Below are 21,354 nucleotides of genomic sequence, written 5' to 3'. Positions count from 1 at the left end.
CAGTGGTGTCGTGCCACCGGATGCCCGGGGGTGTCCACTCCCCTCTCCTGGGTCATGTGACCAGGGCCCCTGCCCTGTGGTGTTGTGGGGTATATGTGTGGTTCTGGGGGGGTCCCCAGCCCTCCTCCGTCCTGGGAACTGGGCTTCGGCGTCCTCATGTGTGGGTTGGGACCCCCCAGAGTGCCTGCCTCATGGAGTGTCCGGGGGCACCCAGCGGGGCTGGGCACTGCCAGGGGCTCAGTAATGAGAGGCAGCTCTCATTTAGGTGGGCAGCGGGCAGGGTGTTGCAAGCAGGGACCGCCCATGTGTTGGAGGGGGTGTTGAAGGTCCTTTTCCACAGAGGCCTGGGGTCTGCTGCGGGCGAGTCCTGAGGTTGCCACAGCCTCTGCTGGCCTTGCTGAGCAAGCACAGTGGCCCCGCTGCTCCGGAGCAGCGTGGCGGGTGGGGGGCATGGCCCTCTCTAGCCTCGGTGTCTGTATGTGAAGTTGGGGGTACAGCTGCACCATCCTTGCTGCAGGGCTGTGGGGGACATAGGGACAAACCTGGTGTGCACCCCGCTGACTGCTGTGGTTGCCCCCCCAGCTCAGCTCACCTATGAACCCCGTCAGCAGCAGCGAGGACATCAAGCCCCCCCTGGGCCTCAATGGCGTCCTCAAGGTCCCCGCCCACCCCTCAGGAAACATGGCTTCCTTCACCAAGCACATCTGCGCCATCTGCGGGGACCGCTCCTCAGGTACCGCTGCTGTGGGGGCCAGGGGCTGGTGGGACAGGGTTGTCAGGCCATTGCAGGGTCTGGAGGCCTCCCCGAATCACCCTCCTGTGGGCCAAGCAGGACCCAAGGCCAGGGTGCAGGGAGGCAGGTGCCTGGGCCATGCCCCACTCCCAAGGCTCTGCGAGGCCATTCCAGGGTTCTCACGTCTGTGGGACAGTGAGTGTTGGGTGGGGTGGGGCACAGGGCAGCCTGAGGCTTCTGGAGAGGAGGTGGCTGCTGATGGCAAGGTCAGCATGGGGGCAGCCAGTGCTGCGCCTCCTCCCTTGGCTGGGTCTGGGCAAGGGGCCCGTGTTGTGCCACTGACCCCCAACAGCCTGAGAGGGAAGAACGGGCTGCACAGTGCAGACACAGAGCAGGTGACTTGCCTGGGGCCCTGGTCCCTGGTGGGCTGGGATTTGTCCCTGCCCCACTCCCAAGCTGTCCTCGGAGGAGCAGAGAGAGTGAGGCTGGGGCCCAGTCTGAGCCCAGGTAGGGGTCTGGAGACCAGCAGGTCCCTTTCTGAGGCCTGGCCCGCCAGCTGGTAGTGGCGGCGTTGGATGGGGGCTGGGCTCCCTGTCGGGGCGGTGGGTGCTCCCCAGCCCTGCTCTGCCCTGTCCCGCAGGCAAGCACTACGGAGTGTACAGCTGCGAGGGGTGCAAGGGCTTCTTCAAGCGGACGGTGCGCAAGGACCTGACCTACACCTGCCGCGACAACAAGGACTGCCTGATTGACAAGCGGCAGCGGAACCGGTGCCAGTACTGCCGCTACCAGAAGTGCCTGGCCATGGGCATGAAGCGGGAAGGTAGGCCATGGCGTCGGGTGGGGGCGCGGGCAGGTGTTGGACAAACAGTGGGGCCCGGGCTTGTGCGTGGACGCCCGAGATGGACAACAGGGAGTGAGTGGCCTGGACAGAAGCATGGCAAGGCCAAGGCAGGAGTGGGGGCGGGGCCCAGTGCGTGGGCACACGTGCGGCCCAGAGCGTGGGCACACATGGGTCCTGGGCGGCATGTTCTGGCTGGCGTTGGCTGTCTGGTGAGGGGATGGTCAAGGAGACCCTCAGGTGGCACTGCTTAGGTTGGAGAGGTGGAGCGGGGGCATCTTCTGAGCTGTTGGATGCCAGGGGTGGTCCCGGGCCGGCTTCCTCCCGAGGCGAACTCTGTGGCACCCCGCAGGGCCGCCGGATGGCCCCCAGGCTCTTGGAGCAGTTCCTCCTTTCCTTTTATTTTTGTGCTCGTCTTATTAACAAATCTGTGTCGGGGCGGTTTGCAGGGAAGTCCCTCCCCGGATGTCACCGAAATTGTCAAGTCATCCAGCCAGACCTGGGTCGGAGTCCCGGGCCCCACAGGCACTGTGACTTCCCAGTCCTGGCTGGCTGTGGTCCTCAGTTTCCCCATCTGTCACATCCCCTTTCCCTCTCAGGTTTGGCGATTCCTGGCCTCTTAGTGGGTCCCTGGGTCATGGTTTGCACACACGTTTGGGGGTGTGCCTCAATTCCTCCCATCGGGTCCCGTGCCCTGGGCCTTGTGGGGGTGGGAGGTGCTGTCTGGGGTGAAGATCTGTTGGTCTGTCCCTGTCCCCCCCGCTCTGCAGGACACCCTTCCTCTGTCCTCTGCCGTGCTGCTCCTGAGGCCCAACACCTGTGTGGCTGGTGTGTCTTACTTCCTCCCCGCCAGCCCCTGGTGGGGTCCCCAAACAGGACCCACGCCACTGTCTCACCGTCAGGGATGTCCTGAGTGGCCGCCTTGGTGCTGCAGTTTCATTTCATCATCTCTCTTGTGTATGTCTTCTCAGCCTTAATGGTCCTGTTGAGAAATCAGAGCCTCTGCCAGGTGCCGTGCTCCTGGAGGGTGTCCTCCTTGGGCTGCGAGGCTGAGTGTGGTGTATGGGCTGGTGTGAGGTCCTTGTGCCTGCATAGCAGAGCTGCCTTCCAGAGCTGGTGTGGCCATGCCCAGTGCTGCCAGTCAGGCCTTTCTGATGGGGATTCGTGTTTCACGGAGTGCTGACGTTTGCTCAGGCCCACCCTTTGCTGTGCAGGTTGGGAAACCGAGGGCAGACGGTTCAAGCCTTGCTCAGGGTCACATGCTGGGCCCTGGCCCCCAATCAGACCTTGTTGCTTTCACCAGAGGGCAGAGGAGCATGTGCCCAGCCTGGAGAGGTGTGTGCCCAGCCTGGAGAGGTGTGTGTCCAGCCTGGAGAGGTGTGTGTCCAGCCTGGAGAGGTGTGGACCCAGTCCGGTTCTTCCGGGTGCCTGGTGTGGGCAGGGAGGCTTGCTGTGGTGGCAGGTGCAGCCTTGTCCCTGGAAGATGGAAACTGGGACAGGGGCAGGCATGGTAGGCAGTGGCCGGGGCCCCTGTGCCCAGGTGTGGAGACTGGCCTGTTCTGGGGTGGAGGCCCGAGGCGTGGCCGGAGCTGGGGGGGAAGGCCTCGTGTGCAGCCTTAGCCTGGCAGTCTCTGTGAGGATGCCACAGCACAGAGAGCTTGGTTTAGCCGAGACCACTCTCAGATCCTGGGGGCTTCAGGGAGACCCCTGCGAGCTTGGGGGCAGATGAGAGCGCTGTGCATGGCTGATGCCTGGCCTGGGCCTGCAGCAGTAAGCTCGCTGTCCTTTGAAAGTGATCATCAGATAACCAGGGGGGGCCCAGGGGGCAGCCAGTGCAGGCTTAGGGGAAGCTCAGGCACTGTGGGAGCCCAGAGGAGGCACCTGACCCTGCCTCGGGCACCCGGTGAGACGCAGGCAGGCAGGAGGGCTGTTGACGCCTGAGGAATGAAAAGGTGTCGGCACCACAGGCCTGGCTGCAGGGAGCAGTGTCCGTGAAGTCTGAGGCTGTCATCACACCCGGCCCTCGGAAGTCGGTGATGGCCTTTCTGAGCCCCGTCCCGGACCCTCCAGGCTGCACTGACTCCTTCCTAAGGCCCTGCAGCCCAGTCATCCATGTGCCTGGGATCATCAGACTCCAGCTGCCTGGGCCCCCCAAAGCCTGGGGACGACACCCCATCCCATCCCAGTGGAACCGTGCAGTGTTGGGGCTGGGGGGACCTGGAGTCACCTGGTCTGACCGCTCCCCTGGTGCCCATCGGTGACTGGGTCCTGTTAGGAGCAGCCCATGTGGGGGACCACCCTGGACACCCCCTTCCTGATCCCCACACATGGTCTCACTCGCCCCATACCTGTGAGACAGAGAAATGGGGTATAGAGAGGTGAGCCGTGGGGAGGTCTAAGGGCCAGCACCAGGCGTGGCCCCCGTTTCTTGCCGGTCCTTCCTGCTTCCGGTCCTTCCTCTTGGCAGCGCATAGCCCTGGAGACCAGACTTAGGGCCGCGAGAGAAACTGCTGCTGCTGTCAAGGGACCTCCTCCCCTTTGCCTCCAACAGGATTCTGAGGCGTGAACTTGCAGTCAGAATGCTGCCGAGCGCTCTCGCCCCAAACACAGCTGCAGAACTCAGCCTCGGCGTGGAGGGCACCTCTGTGTGGGCGGTGAGGAGGCAGTGAGGCCCCCGTGCCAAACGTGCCCTGCTGCCAGTGCTTCTCCTTGTGCACAGGGGGAGTCTCTTGCCTCCCCCAGCCTGGCTGTGTGGGCTGCACAGCCAGGCCTGTGGAGCTCCTTACTCTTGGGCAGTAACGGGGCCCCTGGTGCAGCCTAGGCACTCGTCCTGCAGGGACCCCACGTGGAAACGGTGGCTGGGAGGGCTTGGCAGGCACCCTCCTCCCCGGCCTGCGTCTGGGTGCTGGGCAAGACCCCTTGGCTCCAGATGGGTCCTGAAGTGCAGAGCACCCCCCTCTCTCCTCTTGGGCAAACCACTGCAAGGCAGGCTCCCCGACAGCGGAGGGCAGGGCTGTTGGCTGCATGGGTGAGGCATTGCAGCAGCCCTGGAGAAAGCTATGGGGCCAAGTTGGCCAACACTAGGTGCCTGTGGCCCAGAGCATGCAGGATGGGAGCTGTCGGCTCTGGGGACTGAGCCCTCCTAAGTGTCAGGTCCCCTGGCGGGCAGCTCCGCCCACTGGCCTTGGTGTCAAGTGGTCCCTGTTTGTGATCAGACCCCTGGAAACAGGCTGGAGCTGAGGCGTCGCATCCCAGTGCAGTGCTGTGAGGGAGTCTCCTGGGGTTGGTCCTGGGGCTGGCTGAAGGCAGGATGGCCCAGGTGCCCCCATGCGGTGACTCTGCCCCCGGCAAGGGCCCACTCTGGCTCTGGGGCAGATGGGTTCCCACCCCTATGCGGTAGGATACCACAGGCTGATAGCATCTCAGGTTGGGCAATGGGGCCTGCACGCGCAGGCAGCCACCAGGAGGGACTCGTTCTGCAGCATTCCCGGGACCGGGGGTGGGCAGAGGTGGGGGGATGGGCAGTGGGGGGTGTTGGCCCTCTGCCAAGCTGAGCCTGGGCCTGTTTGCTGAAGCCGGGGAGGGGGCAGGGCTTGGGGGTCCCGCGGGGACAGGTGCTCTGATGGGGAAGACAGGCCTCACCCTTGGGGGTTCCCAGTCCGATGGAAAAGACCTAGCTTCCGCCCAGGGTCGTGGGGGGAGACATTGGTCTAGAGGGGGCAGTGGCTGTCCCCCATTCTGCTTCCTCCTCCTCCCTCAGGAAGGCTGCTTCCCATTTCCTTCCTGCCTGCCTTTGCTTCCTGTGCCCACCCTCCAGCTCTGAAGGACTGGGTGTGGAAACAGCAGGGTCTGGCGCGTGTGCACCTATGTGTGCACGTGTGTGCATGTGCGTGCACTGCAGGGATGTGGCTGACCCACAGGTCTCTGCTGTGGGAAGGGAGCCCCGGCTGGGCTCGAGTGTGGCCCTCTTGCCTTCTGGCCTGTGACACTGGGCAAGTGACCTTGCCTCGCCCAGTCCTCAGGTTCCTCATCTGTGATGGGCTGGGGGCATCAGGAAGACCCCTGCGAGCTTGGGGGTGGATGAGAGTGCTGTGCGTGGCTGGTAGTGGGGTTGGAGAGCAGTGGTCACGTGTGGGCGTGGGTGTGGTATGTCTGTGTGGTGTATGGGTGTGCGTGTGGTGTGTGTGATATGTCTGTGGTGTGGTATGTGTGGTGTGGTATGTCTCTGTGTGTCTGTGTGTGTATGTCTGCATGGTTTGTGTGCACGTGTGTGTGCATGGTTCTCGTGTTCTGATGCCTTGCTCTAGGTTGAAGCCCTGGAGGGAAGGTAAGTCACTCCCTTTAGAGACTCTAGCTTGCTGTGTGGCCTCTGGCGCTGCTCTCTGGGTCTCTGTCTCCCCACCCTTAAGAGGAGGCCAGAATGGTTTGGTGGAGTTCGGTCCTGCCTGTCTTGGGCCCAGCCCTGGGCTGCACAAGGGATGGAGGAAGGACTCAGCCATTGCCACTACCCAAGCCAGAGGAGCCAGTGGGCCTGGGGACGCCCCTCGGCTCCGACATGCCTGCCTCGGAGCTGTCTGCCCTTCCCCACACCCCCTCCCTCCTGCTTGACCCTGAGGGGCTGTGGCAGGTCAGAGATGTCCTTTGCTTCTGAGGGGCTGCTGCACCCTGAGTCCTAGGCCAGCTTGTCTCTGGGGGCCTGGGACCCCAGTGATGCTGGGGAGGGTCCGCCTGGGCAGGAGTCTCAGGTCTTCCTGGGAGGACTGGGCTGCGGTGTGTGAGTCTCCTCTGCCTCCGAGCAGCCTCCCCCGTGCCTCCACTCCGCCTCCTCCAGCCGCCGCGCTCTGGTCTGGAGGGTAAAGAGGCTCTGTGTTTACAGACACCTCCCGCCCGGCCTCCGGCGCCAGCGGAACATGAGTCAAGCATGACTTCGTCTAGAAGGTGATTGTGCTGGCAAAGCATAAATCCCGGCCCCTCCTGCCCCCCAGCCTATAAATAAAGCGATCATATTTATAATGATGCTGGGCAGAGCTGCCAGGCCCTTCACAGCTTCAAAGTGCTTCACAAAACACTCGCTAATTAATTCTCGGCTGCCCTGGCGGAGGAGGCAGGTGCCAAGGAGCCCAGCTCCAGGCACCTGGGGAGAACTGGCAGCAAGGCCCCTCGCTCAGGGCCACCCTTGTCTGGGGCTCCCCATGCCCTGGGGCTACCTCTGAGCAGGAGAAAATCCCTGGCACCGGGCCGGGCTGGCGCGTGGGGTGGGAGGCTCCGGTGACAGCTCTGAGCACCTCCAGGCCCCCCGTGTGCTGGCGCTTCCTCTTGGAGCCATCCTGGGGGTGGGCGCTGTCATTTTCATCTTACGGATGAGGGAGCCGAGGCACAGAGAGGTCAGGGGACTTGGCCGGGGCCATACGGCTGCTTGGGCTGTGGCAGGCTAGCAGGTTCCGTGGGGCTGGGGTTGTCGGATCCCAGGGCCTGCAGCTTTAGGCTGCTCACTGTCTTGAGCGCTCAGCCCTGCCCCTTTGGCTCTCAGAGCCTCAGCTTCCCCACTGGGAAGACAGCAGTGCCAGGTATGTCTTGGCACTGAGACTTTAGAATTCTGCCCTTGCTGCCCATCCTTAGGGTCTCAGGGACCTGGGCCAGTGGAGGTGCCGTACCCCTCAGCTCAGATGCTGGCTGAGATCTGCGTGTGCGGGGGCTTCCTGCCCCGGGGGCTGCTCAGCATGGGTGGGGTCGGCTCTATAGGCTCAGGACCCTGTACGGAGGGTCGTGTCAGTAGTGACCCCGCCCCGGATGAGCACCGCCCTCTGGAGGGCTCATGGAAGTCCCATGTGGGGGCTGACCGGAGCCTTCTGCATCCCCTGCCAGACCCTTGCCATTTGCCCACCAGCCCTGCTCCCCATCCTGCCCCCACCCACCATCAGGTTTCCAGTAGGGCCAGGCCTGTGCATGCCGACTGCAGGGTCCCTGGCTGGCTCCTCGGCCTGGTTGGTGTATCCTGAAGCTGGGGATGGGCCTCCCCGCCTGAGTCTCCCTGTGGGGGCGGAAGTCCCTCGCTCAAGCCAGTGGGCCATGCAGGAAACTGTTGGCACAGGGTGGCTGAGAGGCATCCACGTGGGGCTGTTACAGAGCTGTGGCGGCATGAAGGGAATCAGGCAGGACTGGGGACCCTGGGCCTGGGGGTGTGAAGGGAGGGGCTTGCAGAGCCCCGAGACGGCTGCTCAGTGGGAGCTGTAGCTTCAGGAGAAAGTGGCGGCTGACACCGTGGCGGGTAGGGGCAGGGAGGGTGCCACAAGCGCAGATATGTTCTCCCACCGTTTGCCAAACCCATCTGGAAGCCAGAGGGTGGGATGGGACATGGTCAGTCCATGGGTGGCTGGTGCCTGTGAGTACCCCAGGTGTTCTGCCCACCATCGAGACATCCTAGAGGGGCTGGGATGAGCCCTGCCACAGGCCCAGAGAGGTGGCAGCTTCAGGAACCCCTCTGCCAGGCCATACCCTTGGGCCCTTAGGAGGGCACCATCCTAGGCCTCAGACCAGGAGGAGAAGGGGCCTGGGTCAGGGACTACCCAGCCCAGCACACTGGCAGGAGGGCACAAGGGAGGGAGGAACTGGCCCCAGGTCCGCGTCTGAGCTCGGAGGAGTTACGGTGGGAAGGGCATTTCCAGGGCGAGAGTGGAGAGGCCTTGACTGGAGTAGGGGCGTGGAGCTGTGCTGGACAGAGGTGGCCGCAGGACCCCATGGTCGCTGTTGCTTTTCTGGCTCTGCGGTTTACTCACTTCGACCAGTCATTTTCTCTCTCAGCCATAGTTTTCTCACCGGTACAATGGGGTAATGTGAGTGCCCGCCCTGTGGGGCGGTGTTGGGGTTGTTGGGTGGTGGATGGAACAGAAGGAGGTGGTGGGGTTGGGGACCAGAGCCCCAGCTCAGGACTTTCAGGGAAGGGGACGTGTCTCGGGGGAACCGCCCATAAGCCAAGTGGACTCTTCTATCCAAATTCCATCTGGGTCCTAGCCTGTCCCCCGGCACTTGGGATCCCCAGATAGGCTGACAGAGGGGCTGAGGTGGCTTCCTCAGTGTTCAAAGTGGACAGTCGAGGAAGGCAAATCCAGGTGGAGGTAAGCTGGGGGCGGGAGGAGCCTCATGCGCCTGGGCAGCCAGGGCTCATGCCTCAGGCCCCTTTGCTGAGCGCCCACCCCCAGGGCTGATGAGAGTCAGCTGACCGGAGCCCATGCCTGGTGCAGATCCTGCTGCCTGCAAGCATCGCTCTATTTTGTCATAATGCTCGGCCTCTGGTTCCCCCCGAGTGGCTGCTTCCTGGGGCAGGTTGAAAGGCATCTCGGTGCCCTGCATGGGGCATGGTCGGTGGAGCTGGGTGGGCCGTCTCTGTGTGGCCAGGGTGGGGCCGGGCGCCTGCCCTCCATTTCTGGCAGGGCCCAGTGTCCTTGGGAGGGGCGTGGGGTCTGCAGGTGCACGGTTTCCTGCTTGCCCAGGTGTCTCTGAGCCTGTCCCCCCCCCCCCCCAAGATGTTCCCCTTGCCCAGGCCCTCAGCCAGCACGGGTGCCCCTGTGCTGCCTCATGAGTGTGCTCTGCTCTGCTTCTGGGCCTTTGCAGGGATCGTGTCTCCAGCCTGAGCCATGATTCCTCTGCAACCTCCTCTTCCAGTCACATTGACACCTCTTCCAGGAAGGCTTCCTGGTTCTCCCTGAGTCCATAGACCGTCAGGACCTTTCTCGCCCCATGTTGGGGTCCCTGCTGCACTGTCTCCTTCCAGGCCCCAGGCAGGCTCCTGGTGTGAACATTAATTGGAATTAATGAGAGTTGGCCTCTGTTCTCAGAGCACACAGCCACACGGAGGCCAGGCCTGGGGCAGAGACGGGGTCTCCATCACCCAGTGCTGGTGGGGATGCTGGTGTTGTGGGTGAGTTGGCTGGGAGCTGGCACCACCCGGCCAGGACAGCCTTCCCTGGGAGCCACTGGCCGGGCTGAGCGTGGGGCTCACCTGCGCCTCCCGGGTTGTAGCCGTGCAGGAGGAGCGGCAGCGTGGCAAGGACCGGAACGAGAATGAGGTGGAGTCGACCAGCAGCGCCAACGAGGACATGCCGGTGGAGAGGATCCTGGAGGCTGAGCTGGCCGTGGAGCCCAAGACCGAGACCTACGTGGAGGCAAACATGGGGCTGAACCCCAGCTCGGTGAGTTGCAGCCTGTGCAGGGGTGGGCAGCCTCACATGCCTCAGTTTCCCTCACTCACCCTCCCACCTGAGCAGCTGATGAGCCAGAGAGGTCCTGGGGGCTGCCCTGGGCCCTGTGGCTGCCTCAGCTCGGCCTCTTACCTGAGGTGACCCCGTGGGCCCCTCGCCCCAGCTGGGCGGCACTCTCCTCTCCTGGCCCATGCACAAGTAGCCCATGGGGCAGGGGCCCAGGGCCCGGGGCCCTGCAGCCACATCATCCTCCTCGGCCATCTCTGCTGGGGCCTCAGCCGCCGTGTCCCCTCGGAGTTTGGCCTGTCTCGGTGCAGAGGCTGTCCCTGCTCCCCGGTGCCACTTGGAAAAGGTATGGGAGGAGGCCGAGCCCCCAGCAACAGGCTCTGCAGGTTGGTTCCAGGGCTGGCTCTGCCAGCAGCCGTGTGGCCCTGGGCAGGTGCCCGGCAGTCACGGTGGCTGCTGTTGATACAGGAAGCAGCTCTGCAGCCCCCCAGCTGGTCACCCCCATGCTGACCCTCCTGCCCCCTCCCACCCCAACAGCCTCAAGGGGAGGAGGATTGGGTGGGCCGCAGCCCTGGTCCCGGGCTCTTCTCCTGGGCTGGCTCCAGCTGGTCCTGGAGGTGTTGGATTCAAGACCCCCTGGCCTCGCCCTCCTCTCCTTGGACCCTCCCTGTTACTGGCTCGCTCCCTGTGGCATCTTTGCTTCTGGCTGTGGCCTTGCCAGGGAGGGCAGCACAGGGGCGTTCTGAGCCCCTCCTACCCTACCCTAAGGCCTAGGAACCTGTGCTGCTCGGGAACCATTGCTCCCTGGTGAGCTTGTCTGGCTGGGAGACCCCACCTGTCCCAGGCCCCACTGAGGGGGTGGCTCCAGCTGTGCCCGGGGTTGGGCAGGTGAGCTCCTGGCCACCCGTGTGAAGGTTCAGGACTGTGCAGTAAGCTTCCTGCTGCCGGGGACCTGGGTCCAGCTGGCCCTCAGGGCCCATGCGTCTTTTGCCATGGTCACCATGGTGTCCAGTCTTCATCTGTGTCTCCGTGTGGGTTTGGGGCTGGGACCAGAGCCCTGTGGCCACCGAAGACCTTGTACAGGCCGACCATGAGGTTGCCCCAACCTCTGTCCCTCTGTGGGCCCAGGCACACCAGCCTGCCCTCCGTGCTGGGTGCGCCCTGCAGGTCACTGTCTCCCCACCCCCCAGGGCCTTCGTTCTTGCAGCTCACGTGGCCTGGAACTGGGCCCTCTGGCTCTTCCCCAGGCTTTGGTCTCAGCTGAGGTACCTCCGGCCTTCATCTGTGCCCCTGCCAGGGTGGGGACTGCCCCTGTGATGTGGGCTGAGAGCACCTGATCTTTTCTCTGTGGCCCCTGGCACTGGCCACCACAGGGTGAGGTGTGTTCACAGGGTAAGGTGTGTGGTGGGTTAATTTCTGCCCCCACGAGGCTGCTGGTGATGGCTGTGCTGCTCCTCACCACCAGCTTCGATCAAGGACAGCGACCCCACCCTGCTCGTTGGCACTCACACAAGGCCGGCATCCCCACTGCCTCTGCCTGTCTGAGGGTGGGGGTCTGCTCTTGTCTGAGGCCCCGTGGCTGGGTCAGGGCCACCCTGCTTCCCTGCCCTTTCTGGATAGGACAACCCGGTGCCCCCACGTCCCCGGCTCTGCTCAGACCTCTACTCTGGCTGGGGGCTGAGGCTGCCCAGCTTGGGGGAAGATGAATGGGACCCCGACAGCAGGCACCATTCTTTCTGGAGAAACCCTCCCCGTGAGTGACAGGCACAGACCCACCCCCAGCCCTGGCTGGTCTGCACGCATGCCCTGCCCTGCTCCCGCCTCACCAGCCCCGCGGAGGGCAGGGGAGGGAGGGTGGCTGTGAGGGTTTCATGATCCAGCGGAAAATCCAAAAGCAAGTTTGGCAGATGCACAAAGGGCTGCCAAGTTTTTATTTCGTGAAGGACATTATTTGGGGGGGAATCTGCCATCTGCTGTCTCCGCCACTGCCTGAAAGTTCAGGGAGTTTAGAACCACAGAGGCAGGCAGGGCTCGCTGGGGATAAAGGACACGTCTTCCACGGGGAGGGGGTCTCTCTGTGCCCGCTCGCTCCCTGCTCTGTCTCATCTCACACTGAACGCTCCTCTGTGGACAGGCCTGGGTCCAACTTCCAGAACCGCTCACTGGGCCCCTTCTCTCAGATGGGCAAACTGAGGTCCAGAGAGGGGGCGACCTGCCCAGCATCACAGTCCTGGTGCCTGGTTTCTCCCCAGCTCGGGGCAGGGCCTGGGCGGGTCCTGTGGACACTTCTAGGCAGGAGTAGAGCCCATCACATGCCTTCTGTTACATGAGGCACGTTGGATCTCCAGGCGAGAATGGGAGGCTCGCAGAGGTTAATCCTTTCCCCAGGCCACACAGGGAGGTGGAGCCAGGATCCTGCACTATCCCTCCCTACCTAGGGGACCCCCTCCAGGCCTAGCCCTGCTAGTACTGGATCGAGAGCCTCACACCTGCCGGGAGTGTGCCTCCTTCTCCGCTCCGGCCTCCTGGCTCTCCAGCCTGCCACATTCTGCTCCCTGTGGCCGGCTGTGCACACTGCAGGCACATGACAGATGGTGACCTGTGTGCCCACTCCTGCAGAGGTCCCAGCCAGCCCAGGAGGGCTTGAGGCTCTCCTTCCTACCCATGGCACCAGCCTGTCACCTGGGCCTGCTCTGGGCCCCGTCTTGGCTTCCGAGAGTGGCCGGCTAGTGGCTGGGAAGTTCCTGGGTACAAGGATCCCCAGCAGAGCCACTGCTGCAGACACGGTGCTCGGGGCTGGTTCCCATATCCCCCCGCCCCTGCCAGGCCTGCTTCATCCTTTCTCAGGGATGCCCTGCAGCTGATGGGCAGGCGAGAAGGACGGGCCCCTTTCAGCCCCCAGCGTGACAGAAGGAGAGGCTGAGGCTAAGAAGCCAGCCTGGCTGTGGCAGGCCTAGGGGGCACTGGGCACAGAGCCGGGAGCCCTGTGAGTGCTGGGGGCTGTGGATGCTGCTGATGGAAGGTTTGTGGAGGAATGAGTGAGTCTGTGTAGACTGTGGTCAACCCCACTCAGCCGAGGGATCCCACCCCTGTGTATACCCCTTCTGGCTCGGGCCCCCAAGGGCTGCCCTGCCCTCTTCCGAGGGTCCTGGCGAGTCTCTGTGCCATTCCTCGGGGGCCTTCTCACTCCGCCCTCAGAGGCCTTTCCCGCCGGGCGCTGCGTTTAGGCTGCACGTCTCTGATGAGCAGATGGTTGCTGTTGGTGGAAGCTCTTCAAAGGGAGGCATTTTTCTCCTTGGCAGATGCCCTGAAGTGAGGGATCCCCGAATCCTGTTCACAGTCGTTGTTCCTGCAGCGGCACCACTGAGGGGGCCGTCATCTGAGTTCGCATTGCTCAGGACACAGAAGGTCCGTGACCCAAGCCCCACCTGCCAGGAGCTGAGGAGGGGCCTCCCCTCCTGCCCTGTTCAAGGCTGCCTGGGTCCCCTCATCTGTGAGACTGAATGGCCCCCTTCCGGCTAGGACTTTCCAAAGGAGCCGTGAATGCTGCTCTCTCTGTGCCTGGGGCCTGGTGTCTCAGCCAAGGCTCCTGCCCTCCTGAGCTCCCACATCCATGCCTGATGGAACGTGAGAGGCCAGCCCTGTCCCCAGCGTGGGCCACCGTGGCCATCAGAGATGAAGGCGGTTGGTCCCACCTTGCACCAGTGCTGCCCATATCCAGTTTCATCAGCTCGCCGCACCTGCCTTCCAGAGCTGTGGGAGAGACTTACGCGTCCTGCTGTAACCCAGTGGCTGGAAACAACACACATTTTATTATATGACTGTTCTGTGGTCAGAGAGCCAAAAGCAGTCTTGCCGGGCTGACATCAAGGTGCCTGCCGGCTGGCTCCTGGAGGCTCTGCTGGAGAGTCTGCCCCGGCCTCTGCTTCTGGGGCTGCCACATTCCTTGGCTTGTGGCCTCTTCCTCCACCTTCAAACCCAGCAGTGTCTCTCTCCCCTTGGGCCCCAGCGTCTGTGATCTCATCTCTTCCTCTGACCCTCCTGCCTCCCTCTCATAGACCCCTTGCAATGACCCTGGGTCCCCCCAGTGGTGCAGGCTTACCTCCCAATGTCAGGCCACACCTGATCACCTCTGCCAAGCCCCATGTGCCATGCAAGGTCGCATAGTCCCAGGTTCCGGGGATTGGGGCCTGGGCATCTTTGGGGGCCGTATTCGGCGTCCTGCATGGGCCCAGCGTGTGGGGCAGGGCCTGGTCTGGGCTGTGTTTGGTCAGTACACTGGCTTCTGGGACTGAATGTCCTGCTCTTCTTCCTCCCCTGCAGCCGAACGACCCTGTCACCAACATTTGCCAAGCAGCCGACAAGCAGCTTTTCACCCTGGTGGAGTGGGCCAAGCGGATCCCACACTTCTCAGAGCTGCCCCTGGACGACCAGGTCATCCTGCTGCGGGCAGGTGAGTGGCGAGGCCTAGGTGGGGATGGGGATGCCATGCAGATGGGACACGTACCAGGACACTCCCCCCTCCCGGGATACTCCCCACTCCCGGGACACTCCCCCGTCCTGGGACACTCCCCACTCCCAGGACCCACTCCTACCTCCCGGGACACTCCCCTCTCCTGGGACACACTCCTACCTCCCGGGACACTCCCCCTTCCCGGAACACACTCCCCCCTCCCTGGATGCTCCCATCTCCCAGGACGCTCCCCTCTCCCAGGACGCTCCCGACTCCTGGAACACACTTCTACCTCCCGGGACACTCCCCACTCCTGGGACACACTTCCCCCTCCTGGGACACACTTCCCCCTCCAGGGACAGACTTCCCCCTCCTGGGACATACTCCCCACTCCTGGGATGGTCCCATCTCCCAGGACGCTCCCCGCTCCCAGGACACACTCCTACTTCCTGGGATGCTCCCCTTTCCCGGGACACTCCCCACTCCTGGGACACTACCCCCTCCCGGGACACACTCCCCGCTACCCCGGGACACTCCCCCCTCCGGGGACACTCCCCCGTCCTGTGACATTCCACTCTCCCTGGACGCTCCCCTCTCCCCAGACACTCCCCACTCCCGGGACACACTCCCTGCTACCGGGACACTCCCCCCTCCTGGGACAGTCCCCACTCCCGGGACACCCCCCCCTCCCGGGACACTCCCCCCTCCCGGGACGCTCCCCACTCCCGGGATGCTCCCCACTCCCCGGACACTCCCCACTCCCGAGACACTCCCCCGTCCTGGGACCTCCTATGTACTCTATGGGACTGTTGGGGGAAGGGCCTGGGGCCTCAGTTTCCCTCCATCCCTCATAAGGAGGTGTACCATGCGGGGTCTCTCAGTGGCCTTCAGAGAGGTAATGGGTTGTCGGTGGAGGTTTGGGGGCTCTGGAGAGGGAGGCTGGGTGTGTTCAAGGGGCTGCCCAGGAGAGCCACGTGCTCTCTGCCCTTCTCCTCCCACTCCAAGGCCGCAGCTCTCTTTCCATGCGGTAATGGTGATGCACAGAGCCACTGCACAGAAATGCCTGCTCCACGCGCATCACACTCCCCGTGATGCCATGCGGCGGCCAGGACGGTGGCTGGGAGCTCAGCTTTGGGGTTTTGGGGTCAGGTTGGCAGTGGAAGCCTGGATGGGGCAGGCCCCCCCCAAAGCTGGTCCCCCACCTGGAAGGGGGGTGTGAGGGGCGTGCTGACTGGGGCTGGTTCTTGCTGAGTCAGCCGGGGTAGCTGTGAGGCCAGGCTGTTAGTGGAGTTTCCTGCTGGTGAAGCAACACGTTGGGTGCCCAGGTCTGCCCTCACTGCCCGACGATGGTGCTGGTCACTGTCCCATGTCCCCTTGGGCCCAAGAAGCCAAGCTCCCTTAGGGCCGGGTGTCCCAGCTGCCTAGAGGCCCGCTACCGCACTGTGGGCTCCGCCGCCTCAGCCCGACTGGGGAGCCTCAGCCCATACAAGGCGGCTCCTAAGTGGCAAGTGGAGAAGACACAGCCAGAGACGGGCTCCCTGTGAAGCAGGGAATGTTCTGGAAGTTGCTTGGGTCAGGGCTGTGACCACACAGGCTGTGTGTATAGGGCCTGGCGCTGTCGCCACCCTCCTGGAAGGACTCTTTTGGCCATCCTGGGCCCCGCCGGAGGAGCCAGGATAATCTCCCATCTCAAAGTCCTTGACTTAATCCCGCTGGCCTCGTGTCTGGTGGGTCCTTGCCCCTCTGGGCCTGAGGCATATGGCCGTCTGCCGTTGCGGGCTCAGACTTCTTTCAGGGTGTGGTGAGTATTCCGCCTGCCAAGGGAACCCTGCCCTTGTTTGCAGGGGCTCCCCCAGAACCCTCGGTTCAGAGCCCCTGGCTTTGCCAGCTGCAGGCCTGCCTGACCCCAGTGGTCCTTGGAGAGATAGCCAAGGCTTTTGCTGTGAGAGGACGGTGCTCCCACCCCACCCCAACCCACCAGACCGATCCAGAGAACAGCTGGCCGCACGCAGCTCTTTTCCTGGGGATCCCAGATGGTTGTGCACTGGGGGCCTGGCGGAGGTCCGAGTCGGGTTGGATGGCTGTGTCCGTCGCCATGTTTGTGTGGTACCTGGCCCTGCGGTCCCATGTTCTGGCAGCTTCTGGCTCCAGCCTCAGCCTGTGTGGGGTGTTTGTGGTGGAGTGCGGTGCTGAGGGCCTGCGTGGGGTGGTTGTGGCGGAGTGCGGTGCTGAGGGCCTGCGTGGGGTGGTCGTGGCGGAGTGCGGTGCTGAGGGCCTGCGTGGGGTGGTCGTGGCGGAGGGCAGTGCTGAGGTTAGAGGGTTTCTGTGGCTGTCCCTCTTAGGTGGGCACCTGCCTGTGGTCTCCCTGCAGCTGTCAGGTGGGGGCTCCCCCCGCAAGGCCCTTCCCTTAGCCCAGAGCCCTGGTGCCATGAGTCCCCAGGCCCTTCTAGGATGCCTGGAAAGCCATCCCGTGGCATCTCTGCGAGGGTGGCCTCTGCTCCTGCCCAGCGGCTCTTTCCGGGAGATCTCTGCGGCTGCATGTCTCTGAGTGGGACCCCCAGCCTGACCTCCCCCTGGGCCCCCACTGAGGTCCTTGCTGACCTGTCTCCAGTGGGCCCTGCTCATGCATGCTGCTGGCTTCGAGGGCCGCATGGTGAGGTCTGAAGCTGCATTTCCGGCATGAGTCCCAGCCCCACTGCCCACGAGCGGCTGACCTTGGCTGAGTCACTTACTCTCTGTGCCTCAGTGTCCTTGTGTGTTCTGTCTGCCGGGGCCAGCAGCTCACCCATCAGGTGGTCTCCCCAAGCCCCAGTAAGGTCCACTGAAGCACACGTCCAATTCAGATGTGGAACACTGGAGTTTGAAGCCTGCACTGGCCAGATGGCTGGAGAGGACCTGGGTTAACTCCAAGGATACACTGTGCCTGGCTGGTGTTGGCTGAAGGACTCTGTCCCCCTCCAGGGGGCTCAGGTCAGGATCCATGGCTGTAGCCTGACTGGGGACCAGGGGTGATCCTGCTGGGTTTTCTTCTGGCAGGAGGCAGTGGCAGAGGTGAGGCCCCGCCCAGCCCCGGCAGGTGCGGGGGCCACTGAGTGCTCCCCCATTATGTCCCTGTGCTAGGCCCTCCCACTGTGTTCCCAGTGCTGGTGGGGGAGGTCACTTCCGCTGGGCGACAGCAACGATGGGAATGGGTGCCCAGACCTGCGATTCCCACCATCGTGAGAGCCATTGGCCATGCAGGTTCAAGGCCCAAGGTCTCTGCTCACCCCGGGGAGTGTCCACCTGTGGCTCGCGGTGACACTGAGTGGGGGTGCAGTGGCCACAGCCCTGCAGGGGCCCAGAAACTGGTGGAGGATTCCAGCCAGGCTGTGGGAGGTTGATGTCACACGTGTCTGCTCCTGTGGGGTAGGGCCCCTTCCTTGGGGTGGGCTGCTGCCCCACCCATCCAGGAGGCCTTCAGAAATAAAGCTTAAAATGAAGAGTTTTGGTCTGTTCCATGGAAGCTCTGGGTCACACCCTGACCCTTGTGTTTGTCAGATGAGTAAACTGAGACAGGGCCGGGTCGCTCACAGCTTTCAGGTTTCTCCGTCCAACCTCCTTCCCTCCTGCCCCCTTCATCCCAGGCTGTTGTGTTCCAAGGCCGCGTTAGCTGCTCCAGCGGGGTCGTCTGAGGGCCTGGGTTGCACAGGCACCTCCTGCGTGGCGGCGGGGTGGGGGGTGGGGGGGGGTGGGGGGGGTGAGGGGAATGGAAGTGGGCGGGCCTTGCTGGGCTGGGAGGGAGGGAGGGAGGGGCCAGGCTTAGGTAGCAGGCCCGAGGTCCCCCTGTGGGGACAGCACACCACTTTACTCCCCTGGTCTTGTTAATCCTGCCCACATCTCCGGCCCCAGAACACAGGGTAAGCCAGGCTGGGCTCTTGTCACTGCCGCCCTGGGACGGGATCCCCATCACAAGCCCCATGGGGACAGCAGCCGTGACTCTGGGGGGGCCCTGCCCTGCCTCGTGAGTGTGGACTCATTTAACTCTCCAGACCACCAGGAGTCGGTGTTATTACTGTCCCTTGTGCTGCGGAAGTGGTGGCTCAGAGGTGAGACAGGAACGTGGCTGAGCCAGGTTGGAGCCCGAGGCCCCGGCTTCCCCACCTGACCCTTGACTCTGTGCTGTTCCTTCCGGAAGCGCTGTCCAGGGGTCCTGCAACCCCAGCAGAGGCCCTGAGCGTTTGGGCAGGGCCACGAGGGATCTGGAGGAGTAAGTTCCTTGGGAAGGGCCAGCCTCTTGAGTTGGAGGACATAGTGACCAAGGGAGCAGCCCCAGGGAAGACTCTTTGTCCTGCGCTTGGAGCCTGGAGTAAGACCTGGTATCCCCTGCATCACTGAGGTCCTCCTTCTGAAAGGCCAGCGCACCCTGAGCCGTTTAAAGCTGTGTCCGTGCCGGGCCCCCCACATCACAGGGCCAGGAGCCCTCCTTCCTGCAGTGATGGAGCACTTAGGAAGGTGAAGACACCCCAAAGGTTACTGTAAAGTGGGTTCCTCTCCCATTTTTCTCTTACATCCGAGAAGGAGGAGGGCAGCTTACAAAGGTGTGTGGGGCAGGAGAGGAGAAATAACCGAGTGAGGACATCGGGGTGGAGGGACGGGGGACAGGGGAGCTGAGATGCAGCCGGCGTGCCGGAGGGTGCAGAGAGAGACTCCGCACTGTTCTGTCCGTGTGTCTGGGGTCCTGACCTGTATCCCGTGCTGAGGGCCGCACCTCGGCTCAGCAGCGCCTTCTGACCCCAGCCGTGCACCAGGCCCCTCTGCTGGGCACACCAGAGTTTCAGAGGCGAGTCTACCCTGGTGCCTGCTGGGTGGCCTCAGGGGCTCTCGGGGCAGTGGGAGGGGAGGTGGCCACCGCTCAGGTAAACCCCCAGGCCTGCAGGATGTGAGGGAGAGAGGCAGGCCCGAGAGGCCAGGACTGGCCAGGGATGGTGGGTTTGGGGCCAGTTGTGCCCCAGCCCAGATCTTGTCCTCGGCCCCCTGGGTCCCTGCCCTTGGCCACAGGAAGTCTGTCCACACTGGGCCTGGTGTGGGAAGGGAGGGAGAGCCCTTTCCTGGGAGAGCATTTGCTCTCACTGGATGTCAGACCCAGTGCCTCTCAGCCTGGGAAAACCTGACGGGCTGAGCCGTAGGAGGGGCAGGAGTGGGAGTGGGCCCGGGGCTCCTGTCCAAGTCTCTGTGTGATTTGGGGCAAACCCTTCCCCTCCCTGGGCCACAGATTACCCACATGTCAGATTGAGGGGGGCTCTTCTAGATTAGACTTCTCCCAAATGTGATGCTACAGATGTTTCATTGGGCAAAAACAAAAAAAAAAAAAAAAAAAAGAGGGTTCTGTGGTCAAAGAAAATCTGGCTGGGCAGTGTGGAAGCTGTTTTCGCGGCTGGCTCGGCTGAGCTCTGGGACGCCACTGCATGCTGCGGCCTTGGTTGTGTTTCCTAAACCCCCGCCCCAGGGGACCCCACTCTTCTTACTCCCCATCGCAACGGGCTGCCTGCTGCCACCTGGCAGGGAGAGGGGATGCGTGACAGGCGGGGAGGTGCCAGTCCCGCGTCTGTGACGGTATTTCCAGCCCTGGCTTTTCCATCAGACCACCCGTGGTGCCGTCTGCATGCTCCCACGGTGATGGGGCACAGACCCCACCGTTCCTCCCTCATTTTGGTTGCACAGCCTGGGGCCAGTTGGGTGCCATCCCTGCCTGGTCTGTCAGCACACCTGGGTGGGGCGGCCTCGGGGGTGGGAACTCCCTCCTGGGGCCCTGGGATTACTCAGTTGTGAAATGGGGAGAATGGGGACAGTGACACCTGCCCCCGGGGTCCCCATGACAGGGTGGGTATGTGCTGGGAGGGTGTGGAGGGCCGAGCCGGAGCTGGCACGGTGGTCCCCACCAACTTCTTGCTGATCACTTACTGCCTCATGCTTCAGTTTCCCCCTCTGTAAAACAAGGTTAATGCCAGTTTTCCAGGATTACAGTTGGGATTAAGTGGGAAATTAATGACAGTGTCGGCCATAGAGGCTGGAGCCTCTAGAGTGCTCGGGGAGTGTGGAAGGTGCTGAAGGTGACTGTGTGACTGCAGGTGACTCCACGTCACCCTGTCTATAAGAGCTGTTAAAACAGCAGTGCGTGTGTGCACGAGGGTCCCTGACTGTGTGACTGCAGGTGATTCCACGTCACCCGGTCTCCAGGAGCCCTTAAAACAGCAGTGCGTGTGCATGCGAGGGTCCCTGTTTCTTCCTCCCCGATGCCTGCTCTGCTTCATCTGCACTGGAACCTCCTGTTGAGGGGCTGCTGTTACCTAACTGTCCCCCAGGGAACCCCCTGATGTTGAGGGGCTGCTGTTACCTAACTGTCTGCCCCCCAGGGAACCCCCACTATGTTGAGAGGCTGCTGTTACCTAACTGTCCGCCAGGGAACCCCCTGATGTTGAGGGGCTGCTGTTACCTAACCACCCACCCCAGGGAACCCCCACTATGTTGAGGGGCTGCTGTTACCTAACCACCCACCCCAGGGAACCCCCACTATGTTGAGGGGCTGCTGTTACCTAACCACCTGCCCCCCAGGGAACCCCCGCTATCTTGAGGGGCTGCTGTTTTCTAACCTTCCCCCCTGGGAACCCCCCTGAAAGAGGCTGCGGCTCTCACGCACCTGCCTTCAGTTGGATAACCTGCTGTTTGGTGGCATTCCACGAAGGGCACACAGATCCCCGAGAGTTTACTCCTGGGACCCTGCTGGCAGCAGTGGTTCTGGGGCCACCCTGGGAACATCCCTGGGTGCTCTCCCGCGTGCTCCGTGGCAGGAGTGTCCTGCACACGCGGGAGGAAGCTTCTGGGGCACATGAGTTTGTGAGCTCCTGGGTTCCACAAAGCTCAAGGGACTTTGTGTGGGACTTCTCAGGGCCTTTCGTGTGCCGGTGTGTACTGTAGAAGGGGCATTCTCAGGAACCTCTTTTCTGTGGAACACTTCATGGGATTGGGGTTCCAGAGCCTGTCAGGATGGGTCTGTGACATGCTGCCTCTGTAGGGTCCCACCAGTGGCTGGGGAAGGGGCGAGCCCCGTGGGGCCTGGAGACAGCTGAGTGACCGTGTGCCTCCTCCC

General features: G+C 63.1%; 1 protein-coding gene and 1 pseudogene across 8 annotated transcripts in view; both read left to right on the top strand.

Annotated features, from left to right (window-relative positions):
* The window catches only part of RXRA (retinoid X receptor alpha), a 114,665-nt gene that overhangs the window by 81,721 nt on the left and 11,590 nt on the right, over positions 1–21,354 (top strand). For all 8 annotated transcript variants that reach the window (XM_016962037.3, XM_054658493.2, XM_054658492.2 and 5 more), the window contains 4 exons: positions 583–733; positions 1,374–1,553; positions 9,591–9,760; positions 14,099–14,228. In XM_016962037.3, the coding sequence (XP_016817526.1) occupies positions 583–733; positions 1,374–1,553; positions 9,591–9,760; positions 14,099–14,228 (631 nt within the window). The remainder of the gene's footprint in view (positions 1–582; positions 734–1,373; positions 1,554–9,590; positions 9,761–14,098; positions 14,229–21,354) is intronic.
* Positions 14,233–17,707, top strand: LOC134807696 (uncharacterized; annotated as a pseudogene).

This window comes from Pan troglodytes, chromosome 11 (assembly GCF_028858775.2).
Source record: "Pan troglodytes isolate AG18354 chromosome 11, NHGRI_mPanTro3-v2.0_pri, whole genome shotgun sequence".
In the NCBI taxonomy this organism is placed as follows: domain Eukaryota; kingdom Metazoa; phylum Chordata; class Mammalia; order Primates; family Hominidae; genus Pan; species Pan troglodytes.
Note: the sequence above shows the minus strand (reverse complement) of the source record. Positions and strands in the feature narration are given on the sequence as shown.